The 14,362-nt window shown below is 41.7% G+C and overlaps 1 protein-coding gene across 1 annotated transcript in view; it reads left to right on the top strand.

Moving 5' to 3' along the window:
* Nucleotides 1–14,362, top strand: part of LOC306961048 (uncharacterized protein) — a gene marked incomplete at its 3' end in the record, with an annotated part of 39,640 nt that overhangs the window by 934 nt on the left and 24,344 nt on the right. Inside the window, exon 2 of the mRNA XM_079553656.1 lies at nucleotides 1,767–2,093. Within this exon, the coding sequence (XP_079409782.1) occupies nucleotides 1,767–2,093 (327 nt within the window). The remainder of the gene's footprint in view (nucleotides 1–1,766; nucleotides 2,094–14,362) is intronic.

Below are 14,362 nucleotides of genomic sequence, written 5' to 3'. Positions count from 1 at the left end.
GCTCCTGCATGGCGCGGTGCCACCTGTTGTTTCAGTGTCACTGTAGGCCTGTGATCTCTGCACTTCAACAATAGAATAAGTCACATAACTTTTTTGCTTTGAAAAATTAAACTGAATCGGAGTTTTTCTATTTTAGCTACAGGCCTATAGTATATGTTTTCTTCATACACAGCCAGGCGTGATGCTCTATTCAAGTGTTGGGCGAATAGGCTCTTCTAAAATCCTATATTCTAATATGCCATATATCCTGTAGCTTTAAAAGTAATGCAAAACCTTGAGACATCTCCATCCTGGGTGTGTTGAGACTAAAATCATCTCTGGGGCGTGTGAACCACTCAGTCTCTCTCTCAGCCCCCTCTCTCTCTCTGCATGTGTGTGTCTGTGCACCTCCGCAAGACCCTCGCAGCTGAAGAACAACACACACCACTCCCTCCTCTCTGTGGAGCTCACACTACACCGACGCCACCACCCGCATCAGGGGAGAGTCATATGTGAGAATAGTGCCTTGAGTATGATGATCTATTTATCAAAAAGCTGCGTGAAACATATGACAAAGAATGTATTTAACATTATTATATACATTATTATTTATAAATTACAACATTTCAACCACGCTTGTCTTTCATCATAAAGAAGAGCGCTTTTGTGGGTTATATCCATTTAGTTTCAGTTCAGACCTTTTTGTGGTTATCACAAAATGTATTATTTCAATAAATGCACACATTTTGGTGCTTCAGCCACTCATGCAGAGCCAATCTGCCCCGGTTGTGGTGTGTCTGGTCTGTGTAAGCGCTGAAACGCTGGTATGCGGGGAATGGCTTGGGCACACAGTGCAGTAGAGGAAGAAAGGACTATGTCGAGTGATGAGCGCCACTGTATCTCCACAAGCCTTTTGAAGTGGAGTGGGGCTACCCCAACCCCCTCTACTCTGGGACAGGGGCAAGAGTGGGGCATGCACCCACAATGAGGCCTGACTCATGTTCAGCTCAGCATCGAATCATTGGCCTTTTAAACTTAATGAATTGAAGATTGTTCAGTTAATCAAGTGTTTGATTAGATTTATTCAAAAATGACAAATGAAAATACCAGCAATATTTTGGTGTTTGGTGGATGCTGCCTCAAAGCCATTGTTTGCCTGACAGTGACATACAGACGAACAGTAGCACACCCACCTGACCTCAGTGCCCCAGGACTCTCTGGGGGGCTTGTTAACTCAAGTGTGCCACCTCCACCTCATCTTTAAACTGGGGGGAGCTGAAAAAAGGATAACAGTGACAATGTGAAGCTGTGATGGCCAAACAAAGAGACAAAATGGCACAGTCCAGCCAATGCACAAAAAAATAAAAGGAGGAGAGGAATGAACGAGTTCAATGCAAGCCTCCCCTGGGAAGGAGAATAAGAAGGGAGTAGCCTATATAGATAAAAGGAAGACATTGGGATGGATACAAAGAAAAAAGGAAGAGAAATGCCAGCTATTGACAACTCTCTTGATAAAAATAGTAAATTCTTCTTTTTTTCTTTTGCTTATCACCGTATTTACGTGCCACATGACGACAATAGTTTTAACCATCAGATAATTGTAGCATGTCAGATAGAAAACCATCAGAGTCCTGATGAAACCACTAACACTGTTTAATTTATTGGATGTTTAAAGGTCACGGGGTCACATTTAGGGTATCCCTTGGTAGAGTAATGACTGATTTGTAATTACAACATATAGTTTACTATTTGTTGATATAATAAAGTACTTTTATTTGCTCTCACAGGCTGCTTTGGCGGTGGGAATGTTCGAGCTTCAAATCCGTCACTTCCACAATCTTCATGGACTGCTGCAGAATGGGGCCTGCTGTGACCCCCAGGCCAACGGGGGTCAGCGGTGCTCTGCCAGGGATCAATGTGATACCTATTTCCAGGCTTGTCTTAAGGAGTACCAGGCCCGGGTCGTCCCAACAGGATCATGCACATTTGGGACAGGCAGCACGGGCATCCTGGGTGGGAACTCTCATTCACTTCTCATTCGCCATCAAAGCCACAGCGGAGCAGAGGACGGCACTAATGGGCACATTGTCATTCCCTTCAAATACGCCTGGCCGGTGAGTACGGGGTCTGAGTGTGTTATCTCTGCGGTTACCAAGGGAACCAGCGAGGCTTCTAGTGAAACGATATTCACAACTGAGCATACCATGTCATTATAATGGCACTGGCATGGTTTACATCCAGTGTACACACTGACAACAATGCTTTTGATGAATGGTTCTCTTAAGCAGTGAAGAGAAACAAGGCGGAATTACTCTTTCTAATGTGCACAGACAAACGTGTTACTTGTGTAAAGTGACAGGGTTCATCTGCGTGATCGAGTACAAGGGAATACACGCAGAGAAAAGTTACTCCAACATCTATATCTAGAGGGCGTGGTGGACACCAAAACCTGCCATGAAGAGTCAGGCCTTTTTACATTATACTCAATGTTTTTGTGTTCTAAGAACAGCACTATGTACAGTGCCAGGCAGATATGTTGTCACATTGTGTAAAAGCACACTTTGATGATGTCTCTTCAGTGTTTAGGGGGAGAAAATCTTAGATATCTTAGATCTGCTCACTAGCCTCTAGGGCTAGTCTTTTTCAAATGTTACTGTTTTACTCACCATGATTTATATTTGGAAGAGAATGGAAGCTTACACAGTATCGTGTTTTTCACTTGACACAATCAGCCCAAGCACTTTGTAGAGTAAAGAGGATTTGTTCATCATTCACTCCACACACAGTGGTGGTAAGCTGCGTATGCCAATGGCCCGTCTGACCACCACCATTCACCCACACACAGACATCATTCATCCTGACCTATTGTACATGTTTTTAGTGGTGGGGTAACCTGAGCACCCAGAGGAAATCTATGCAGACACAGGGAGAACATGCAAACTCATTTTTAATGCAACCCTTTGAGTAGGTGTAGTACAGGGTTTTTGTTCCCTCCTGCCTTTGCTTGTTGTACTGAAATGAAACCATTTCAAAACAATTGTCTTGAAGCAGTCTGACCAATTGCTTCTGCCATGATAAGTCGAGGTGTGAGATATTGATTGTCGTCTTTCATGTACCAGTTTTTCTTCATGCAGTCTTCTGTCAACCCTCTGTGGTTTTTTGTGGGAATATAGTAGATATTTATTTTAGGCATGTTTTCCAATCCATTACACAATTACGGAGCATTTTTCACTCATGTTTGTTTATTAAAGGACACATGGCCTCAGACGTGTCACATTTTTGTGGATGTTGCTTTTATAATTTTATGAAGAGAAATAAGCTCAAATGTTTACTCAGAGAGATCGCTGGATGGTTTACTTTGTTTTCATAATAAAAGTATTTCAAATATGGCAACAGTAAGGCCTGGGGGCTTAAAAGTAATTGTGTTGTAATAATGTTTGGATCATCTGACCAAACAATTATTTGGAAACTGCTGCACTGTGTCATTTCACCCTGATGCAATGACCTGGATGTTAAAGTACTCAAGTCTCTTCATACACTCCAACCGAGATGTAACACTGGCTTAGGTTTCTGCGTCTTGATTATTTTCATCCTATTTACCTGCGAGACTCGGTGGCCCAGAGCCAATTATCCTTCCTTATCTTTATGCTGTTTGCGTGTGTGTACGCTGTATTCATACACACTTTCTTCACACTTTCCCCTCTGCGGAGAGGTGTGTGTGAGTGTGAGAAAGTTTCTGGTGTCAGAAAGCCTAGCAGGATCAGTTACAGGGCCGGGCTGCAGGGCTGATCGCGCTTGGACTGAGGGGGACTTCGAGCGAGGGGTGGGGCCTCTGCTGTTGGGACTCAAAGAGCTGCTTTATGCTGGAGCAAGAGAGTGATCCCTGTGCCCCAGGTGAGGGGATGAACAGGTGAACGCTCTCATTATTGGGAAAGGTGAGCTCTCTCTGTCCCATGGCCTGGCTGTTTGTTTATGAGGATTTACACATAGACATGTGCAGGGGCTAAAGCCTGTTAGAGCCAGAGCTAAGAATTATTGCCACAGAATGCACTAAAATAGTACCTATTGAAATGCATGGCAGTCTGGTGGGTAAGGGTGCTGCGCATTTATACGGGACACTGTTCCTGGATTCATGAGTGTCATGAGTCCAGGCTCCAACAGTCTCTCCACATGACCCTGAATCATTTTTTTTTTAAAGAAAGTAATACTGCTCTGTTATCTGGAAAAAGTATTCAGTAGTAGCCGAGTAGTAGCTACATTTAGTTAACTAAGTCTGTAACTCGCCCTTAACAGACTGATGACTGTAGAAATGACACTGTTGTTGCCATGTGGGGGGGCACTGTTTATGCTCTGATTAAAGAGGGTTTGCGTTGCATCCACAAAGTCATAAGGACATTTTTATTGTGTTGTTACACACAGATTCTACACAGACAATTGTGGTGTTTTGGTTTTGTGTAGACCTCTGCTGTAAATCAGACTCACAGCGGTGAGGGATGGTTAGCTTGGCGCCTCTCTTTACAGAGTGGGAAAGTTCAAAGACTTTTACTGTGATGTGTCATGTCCTAAAAGTCCTGGTGGTTTCACTGTTGGATGTGTTTGGATGACAAAAGAGTCTGAGCAAGATGCCGGCAAAGTACCATCTTGTGGCATGACAAAAAGGTTTTGTGAATGCAAAGGTGTAGGAAAATTCATAATAATTCAACATTTTTCTTCTTCTGCTGTGTCTTTAGGGCTGTCATACTCCCTTTGACATATGACACAGTGATAGCGGCTTTAGAAAGAAACGGGGGTGACATGACAGCCATTCACAATCGTCACGCTGAGACTTAAAAGTGAATTGCGGTCAGGTTTAGTGCCAGGGGCCAGAAACAGCTGCTCGTGGGAAAACATGTTCATTTACCTCTCACAGGCGCTCTGATGTGATGTGGCATTTCTGTGGGAATTTGGAGAACTCACAGATTCTATATTTTGCACTTTACAGCACTGTGATAACATTGTAATAGTATGGTAATAACAGTGTAACTAATGAGAATGCACTTTGTTGCTGTTTTCATATTATTACAGAGAAAATAAGTAATTACTCACATTTCCATGATATTTAAGAGTGCTCCCCATTACATTTGAATTCAGTGGCTTTAGAATATGATTTTACATGATTTCTTTAAACCTTCTCATAGGCATTGTATATGGTGTGTGAATTTGAAGGGTTGGTTGGGCATCCCACAGCGAGCTGGATTTTTGTGGTATAGGAGGATCTTGTCAGTTTCACTCTCAGGGTCATCGGAGCATGTACTATCTTACTCAGTGGACCCTCAAAACGCCTCTTCATTGCTTCAAATACTGAAAACTATGTTCACTCTTGACTGTGTGGCTGAAGTGCCTCATGTAGCCTTTTTTTTTTTTTGCCATAATAGATCCTTGCCGTAAGGCTTTTAGCAACACTAATAAATAACACAGCCTTTGTCAGATTATGAAGAGCTTCTAATTGAATAAGAAAATCATTGTACAGTTCTTTTGAAAACCCTTTTGCAGGTATTGAATTGAGTCTGAGGGTTGACATCCATTATTTGTGATGTTGCTTTGTCTCATATCTTTCATATATAGTTGCTGACGTTGCCTGTGTTATTTTGAAAAGATTAAGTATTTTGTAAGTATATTTCCAGCCTCGCTACACCCTGACGAGCCAACAAAAGAGCACTTCTCATATACAAAAGCAGTTTCTCTGGAGCTCTCAGGTCCTCAGAGGTCTCATCCAACATGCAAAGTTTGGTTTCATGCAAATTCTTGGATGTGCGTAATATTCCCAGGGTGGACGGCCCAAGACCTTTCCACGTACTTTGATGTTTTCAATCGAGAGCCGTCCTGTTACCCTAAAACAACTTTATTTTTACCCTGAAAGATTAAAGCAGCTTCCATGAGTGGAGTATAACCTGCGCATTCCTGTAGCGTGGGAGGCGGGTGAAGTCAGTGAAGGGAAGAGCGGAGCATAGTCCGATCATTCTTCCCTTTGCGGTTTGTCCTCTCCTGGTCTTTTGTCTGGTAATTGACTCGCATAGGCATCCTCGCATTCCTGTCTGATACCACTGCGCACATATACATAGCCAGTCAATGCCATACCCTTTTCCCTTAAGATCATTGTGTTTAGTCAAATGTTTGAGCCAGTGCGCCAAACACAAAGCAGCTTAATTCCCGTGAGGATTTGGCGCTTGTGTTTTGCGGAGATAAGTTCATAACTCGAGGGGTAAACGTCTCGGGGGGATGCGCGTTTTTAATGATTTCATTTGTGTGCAAATTGGATCGAGAGTCTATTTAATAAAGAGGAAAGAGGCGAAAAGAACAGTGATTTACATGAGCAGTGTGACATTACAGCGCGTCATTGTGCGCGCCCTTGAATAAGCTTTACAGGTGCGACGCCTATACCCTGGCGTAATCGGAGGAAATAGTTTTCTTTGAGCGGCATCGGCGTCAGACTCGCATTGTGTGGCCCTGACCAGAGAGCTTTGCACTTGGCTTACATCACTGTGGTCTTGTTAGCGCAGTAACCCCCCACAGTCGGGCTGCACAATGTGAGGAGGAAAAAAAAATGCAATGTTTGATAACTGTCTTGGAGATATCGTGCAGCCTAACCCCACACAGTCTCTTTTCTCAGATACCTCTGTTTGCCAGCACCTGTCCCTTGGCTAAACTGAGACACTGAGAAGATCATAATTAACTTAGGGCTGAATTAACTGCAATAAAATCGGACTTGTTTTTTGAACAGTGGCAACTACAATCCAGTTATTTAGGAAGAACAAAATATCCTGTCTCATTGTGTCTTATTCGTATTATTATGACGAGCTAATTAGAGCCATAGAAGATAGCACAGTTATCACAGAAAGGAAGGATGTTGACTGTTTTTCAAGGCCTGCAAAACAATGCCCAACCACATAATAACACGTCTGCTCCAAACAATCACTGTCTGTTGATTTATTTTCATTTTTACAACAAGAACCGCACCGAGTATATCAGCTTCCTGTGTGTGGCGCATTTCTTAAGAAAGAATTTAAATAGACAGTGAGCTGAATTCCTGTCAAGAATTTGAATAAACCTGAATGGGACTTGTTTTTCATTCATGTTTTAAGTAAATGCAAATTGAGTTGTAAACATTTGAGATAATAGTTTGTAATTCATACTTTTATCTTTGACACAAACAGATGATTTTGCTGTAGTCTCGCTAATATAGCTAAATATAATCTAGCTAATGTATGACAGGAGGAAGATAGTTCACAGGGTTTATACAGGCAGGAGCAAGTCAGATTTGATGCTCTTTAAAGGAATAGACCACCGTTTTTTCTGTTCTTACCTGAGCTTAGACGAGTTGATGCGTATCTGTCTGGGCTTTACGCGTGCGCTCAGTCACGCAAAAAAACCAAACATGTTGTTAGCATTATGCTCTCCTCTCCTCTATGGGGCCAAACAGGAGTGAAGTTAGAAGCGACTTCACGTTTTCCCTATTTGAATGCGGTTACATGATCCAAGTATTGCCACACAAAATTAAACATGTCGATTTTCTATGTGAATAAAAAGGGGTACTATTAAGGGATAATGTATAGAACGCTGGTCATTATCGGGAAAATAAGCACCTTCAGGGCGAAACAAGACCCCTCCGCTTCGCATCGGGGTCTGGTTCGCCCTGTCGGTACTATACATTATCCCGCTTATTATACGGCCATTTGCCAACTGAACACACACAACATAAACTTCATACACTTGTATGAAGGCTGAAAGGTTTATTTAATGACTTCCGCGGCAAATAGTTCCCAAAAGTTTGCGCGTTGCTTGGCAACGTTTGGCTAGGCCAGAAGCAGCAAGTCTAGTAGCTAGCCTAGCTACTTAGTTGAAGGCGCAGTTGGAGGAATGGTGGTGAATCTATGGTAAAGTTGGACTCCCGCTAACTTCACGAGCAATTCCCCCAACTTCTCTCGCAGAGACGGCGACAGACCTAGTGCCCGTTACTACGTACGTGCGGAGTGATATGAAAGCACGGACTCCGTTGCCATTACAATAGACAATACAATAATCACAAGGGCTGGATACCACTAAGTTGTTTTTGATACCGCTACTTTACCGATGCTTATACCATAATCATTGAGAATTCTAATGCATTATTTTCATTTATACCGCACGGTCCGGCAACAGTTTAACCACGTTCTGTATCACTCCACTCCTGAACAATCACTCTCTGCAAAGCTTCCCATGTGTGACGTATTTCTTCAGAAAGAATTTGAATAGACAGAAGGCTGGATTCCTGTCAAGAATTAGAACAAACTTCTATTGGACTTTTCTATTCATCTTTTAAATAATTGCAATGATTGAGTTGTAAACATTTGAGATAATAGTTTGTCATTTAAGCTTGGTTTACGATACCAATACTTAAACAATACTTTTCTTGATACCTATACTAAAATATTTGTCTGGAACTATAAAGTAGAACAATAGTGTTAATTCATTCCATAAAAGACTATTTATTTTAAATGTGTATCATTTATTTGAGCTGAAACAACCAAGTAACTTCTTTTAAAGGGGCTAGATGCAAGTTTGCCATTTCATACTCACTACTGCCATCTCAGGTCATCCGTGTAACTGCAGCTTCTATATTAAGCTCGTGCATGACTGCACTTCGGACCCTTTTTGAGTGACAGTGCAGGATTTTAGAGGCAGTTGTGGTGAATAGGTCTGGGCTCATTCTACACATTAGGACATAGCTGGAAAATGTAGGGGGAGGAAAATACATTATTTTAACATTTTTAAACTCTGTATAGTCCCTTTGATGCTCTCCCTGGATAGACTTTGCCTCTAAAGATATCAAATTAAATTTACCTGCTTTCGATACTTTTATTTTTTCAATACCAGTGGTACCTAAACATTTCTTTATATCATACTTGTATCATTTAATGGTTTTCCAGCTTTACACAGGATCCGGTAAAGACAGTCTGTTTTAATCCATTTATTTATGACAGCAGAGTCTTGCCATGTTTTCATAATGCGCCTCTAAAACAGTATGTGATGTGCATTTGCGGTTGACTATTAATCTAGTTAAAAACAGATAAAGCTAAAGCTCTCTGGAGACACCCTTTCACTTTCCGTGCATGTAAAGCACGCACTGGCCAGACAAGGTAATTTCCTGTGGAAGTCGGGGGGGAAGCGCAGGAGGTGTGGCGGCAGAGGGCACTCCGTCTGGGTTGGGACGGTTGTGGATTAATGGTCACGGGGTTAATGTCAATATAAACGGGAGATAACAACAATGAAGAACAAGAAGAAGGTGGTTTGTGCAAAGGATGAGCGCACAATAGGGCGCAGGTGCCTGGGTGGGGTGAGGGAGTGCGTCATGAACGGCTTTACTCATTCAGAAGTCTGGGCATGCTCCAGTTTATGTGATCCAGCGAAAACAGAAGATGTGTATGTTCATTCAAAGTTGCATTTGTATGAACCACATTCAAACTGTCTTCTTTTTCTATTTTACTCACTGAATTTGAGCTTGGCTTGAGAATTGTGTGGCTTCTATTTTTAATGCTATCATTTTCAATTGTATTCACTGCCTTTTATATTGTTTTATGTATATATTTACTTTACTTTGAATCATCTTCCTTTTATTTTTGACTTTAGGCTACCTTTCTCACCATTATATCAAAAACTGGTGGCTAGTTTAGTATATTTTTGTTTTGTTCTTTAGTCTTTATCTGTACTGGGAATGTTTGAGCGTGACGTTTACCTCTCGCCTCAAGATGCTTATGATGTTCAGCGCTACAATACTGGCTTACAATTGTATTGTGCGTGACAGGTTTCAAGCGCTCCACTGTAGTCATTGTTCGGTCCATCTGCCCCTGCACCAGCACCAGTTTCTCACTCCCACGACTACATTCACACTGGCAAGACGGGTTGAGTGTCTTGCCCAAGAACACAATCACCATCTGCATCATTGTTCTTCAGACCTGGTCATCTGATTCTAAACCCCATAGGCTTATGAAAAGTGACGTATGGCAGCTGATCTCCATGGTAACACAGGACAGTCGGCACCATATACATGTGTTAAGTGATGATATCATCGCCCCTCTTCCAGGTCCATGGAGCTTTAGTCATATTCATTATAATGGGATGTTTCTGAGTTTAACCTGCTGTAGAGCCGACTGCAATGCTCTTTTTAAACATCTTATAGCAGAGAAATATTACTCTTAGATTTTCTCACATTAATTATCAAATTATTTTTTCCATACACATTAAAGGCTTATATTAAAGGGACTATAAAGAGTTTAAAAATGTTAAAATTATGTATTTTCCTCCTATTACATATTCCAACAATGTCCTAATGTGTAGAATGAACCCAGACCTATTCACCAAATTGCTTCTAAAATCCTGCACTGTCACTCAAAAAGTTGTTACTTCGGGTCGAAGTGCCGTCATGCACGAGCTTAATATAGAAGCTGCAGTTACATGTATGACCTGAGGTGGCAGTAGTGAGTATAAAATGGCCAACTTGCATCTAGCCACTTTAAATATGAAATTATCTTCATTTTGCCTGGAGAAATGGTGAGATATATTACTCTAATTAGGTGTTGGCCTTACATCTGCTGTTATTTCAGCAGGAGATTCGGATAAAGTGTGTTTTTTGCTGCGTTTATCTATGGAGCTCTCAACAGTTTGGACCTGGAAGTAGCTTATTGTGTGTGATGTCACACTTATCAAATGTATTCATGGATAACTGGTTAACTGGTATCTATCTCTGAAAGTTTACCTTTTTGGTCAGCAGCACTTCCACATACACTGAAAGTTTATAATGTTTACATGGCATCTTTCAATTTATATAGCATTTGCTTTGAGCTGTAAGCTAATCACAATTGCTTTTCCTTCGGTAGCATTTTGTGCAGTATGAATGGATGCAAGATGATGAATCTGTGAGTATGAGAATATGGCTGTTAAGTTGTACATGTTTTAAAGGAATGAACTGGCAGAGGAAACATGATCTGCCAAAAGCACTCCCAAGTATTAAGTTCTTTAATCCAACCTTCGTTTGAGCCAATTCACCCTTACAAATGTGATGGTGCTAAACGGAGGATGCTCCTGTCTGTCTGATGTTGGACCATGACATAGAAAACGTCATGTCTGATCCCAATTACGCCGTGATTGAAGAGACATGTAATTATCCAGCTGGGGCCGCTGCTCACTGGGGGTCCCTTCCTTTGTCTAATAAGTACACACCTCCAGGCTGGGAGGTGTCAGGCGCTGGCTTTTATCCTCAGAGACTTTTGAAATACACCAAGAAACCCTCCGTAATGTCAAACCTTTTTATTCCGCTCTGTGTTTTGAAGGCATTGATTTTCTTTCTTTGTCACTGTCATTATGAGCTAACGTTGAGTCAATAACGCAATAATGGTGTTGACAGCAAACAAGTTAGGCAGTGATCCTATGGGAACAACAGTGAGCGAAACAATTTCATATTTTTCATTGCTGACAACTAGAAATCAATTGAGTATTTTTCTTGTATTTGCCCATTTCTAGTTAGGTTATTGTATCTTTAAATGACAGTGAATAAACTCGGCGCCTGTCCTTTGCATGATAATGGCATTGTTACTGTGGTTACCTCTACCTCTCATTTGTAGTTCAGGGGTGAGCCGCAGCTGCTGTCATGGCGACTGTTTACACGCACTGGAAGTTTGTGTACAACATCTGTTTGTGCATGTAAGAGGAAGTAATTACCTTTGCTTTGTGATTTTAAGCCGAGCGTGCCGACATGAGTGAGACCGATTGATATCGAACGCCTACTGTTGCATTTCATGGATGGCCTGTGTCTGAGTCTTCATGCTTTGTAAACTAATGTGCAAAAAGTGCAAAGTTTGAACTCACTTAGCAAAGTAAACAACTGACACGTGAACTGACTGCACATGGCCAATTAATAATGGTTTGTTTCTAGGCAAAGCAGTTTGAGCTGCCGAGCGCATTTTCATACACATGTGTGTCAAGTTACGTAGATTGCAAGACAGCAGATAAAATAAAGCCATTAAACATAAGTAAAATCCTTATAGCCACACTGTGTAACAAAGGAACGAAGAAGGGCTTTTTGGTTAAAGAAGGGAGGAATTTGACTGTCCACTTTCACATTTCACTCTATCTCTCCTCACTTTGCAAACTTACTGACTATCAGTTTAACTGGGAGCGGGGATCTCTCCATCTCGTTTCCATAGAGACGTGGACCAAAGGCAGCTAAATATGAGATTTAAATAGGCTAGGTCCAAATCCATTCTTTGATTATCTTTGATTATCTACGACCTATTCGAAGTGTCAAGATGGTCATTGTTTTTTATTGTTGTCAGTATGATCCAAAATGTTGCACTCCTCTTTGGGGCCAAACGGGAGTGAAGTTAGAAGCGACCAAGCTCGTCCACGTTTTCCCTATTTAAATACGGTCACATGAAGAGTTTCTAAGTGGATAAAAAGGGGAACAATATTGTAATACCTTAGGACAGTGTTTTTCAACCACTGTGCCGTGGCACACTAGTGTGCCGTGAGATATTGTCTGGTGTGCCTTGGGAAATTATCCAATGTACCGCTTTCGAGTGTCTATGCCGTCTAGTGATCGGCAGAGTAACCATATTATACTCTTCCATATCAGGTAGTTAATTTCTTTGAGACAAGAGAATTAGTGATGTATTGAGGCATTGTGGCTAGTGAGACTATACGGTGTTCCTAGCCAAGACACTTTGATGAGAACATTTTCTGCTGGTGGTGTGCCTCGTGATTATTTCACTGAAAAAAATGTGCCTTGGCTCAACAAAGGTTGAAAATCACTGCCTTAGGATCTCTTTGACTTAACTGCGCGGATGTCAAAGTGCTTCTGGTGTTATTACGCCTTACAATACAGTTCCTCTTATTATCCGCTTAGAAATCGACATGTTTTATTTTTGTGTAACTAGACTTGGATTGTGTAACGTCGCACGTAAACGTACTTAAATAGGGAAAACATGGAAGAGCTTGGTCGCTTCTAATGCCGTTTGGCCCCAAAGAGGACAAGAGGAGAGGCATTTACTAGCACCGTCTGTGCTCTGACTGAGCGCACTCGTAAAATCCAGACAGGTACGCATCAACTCGTCTAAGCTCAGGTAAGAACATAGCTCTGTATGCAAAAACGGTGGCCTTTAAAGGGGCTAGATGCAAGTTAGCCATTTTATACTCACTACTGCCACCTCAGGTCTTATGTGTAACTGCAGCTTCTATATTAAGCTCGTGCATGACGGCACTTCGGGTCCAAATTGACACCTTTTTGAGTGACAGTGCAGGATTTTAGAGGCAGTTGTGGTGAACAGGTCTGAGCTCATTCTACACATTAGGACATGGCTGAAACATGAAGGGGGAGGAAAAAACATAATTTTAACATTTTTAAAGTCTGTATAGTCCCTTGGTGTGTAGCTAATGTGTAGTAAAGCTGAGAACAAAGTTCAACCATGAAACTTTGGAGTGGTGGGTGAAAACTCTGCCATCCCTATGCTGACAGAAGTTGAGGAGGGACACTTTATACTGTTGCCACAAATACAAAACAAACTAATAACCAGCTCGATACAGATTGGATGAGGACCAAACCTGAATCTCATATTTGGGTGCTTTTAGTCAACATCATCCATGGAGATGAGCTGGAGACGTCCCCCACTCTCAGTAAAGTACCTGTTGGAAAGTAAATGCTTGTATTTCATTCTATATTTGGAGAAATGTTATGCGGTCTTGCTTTAATGTTAATCTAATCTTTTATGGCGCTTCCACTGAAAATGATGTTGTTTTTTGGGTTTGTTTGTTTTTAATAGATTTAATAGATTTGCTTTTAGACACAATCTTCTCCGTTTTTTGAGGCTTGTCACAGTGCAGTACATGCAACCTTTTCCCCACGAATAGCCTTTGTATTTGCAGCATCTTCATTAGATTTTGCATTTAGTCGTTAGTTAATTAGGTCACAGTCCATAAACAATAATGATTATGACGTTTTTAAGTGTTTTGGATGGCTTTCATTGTTCTGTACTTCGTTAAGAGGAACAAATGCTACTGTTAAAATGATGGATGTCTGTAAATTGTATATGGGAGAATGTGTGTACCTGTGTGTGCTCACATGTGTGCCTGTGTGCGCATTAGCAAAGGGGAAATTCCTCTCCCTGGACTGGGAGTTCTTCCTGTCATACAGATGTGTTTGTACAGCCAGGCTTTGCCGGGATATCCTACCCTGCCCATGTCTGAGCGAGCGGCAGAGGCATTGGTAGGGGGCGGAGGGGGGCACAGATCGGGACAGTCTCGGGCACTGTCCTGGTGATTAGGAGCCACAAGGAAGGGGCAAAGGAGAGAGAGACGGGACATAGGCCAAGGATGT

This window comes from Gobius niger, assembly GCF_951799975.1.
Source record: "Gobius niger genome assembly, chromosome: 1".
Taxonomy (NCBI): Eukaryota; Metazoa; Chordata; class Actinopteri; order Gobiiformes; family Gobiidae; genus Gobius; species Gobius niger.
This window is presented reverse-complemented; position numbering and strand designations above follow the sequence as displayed.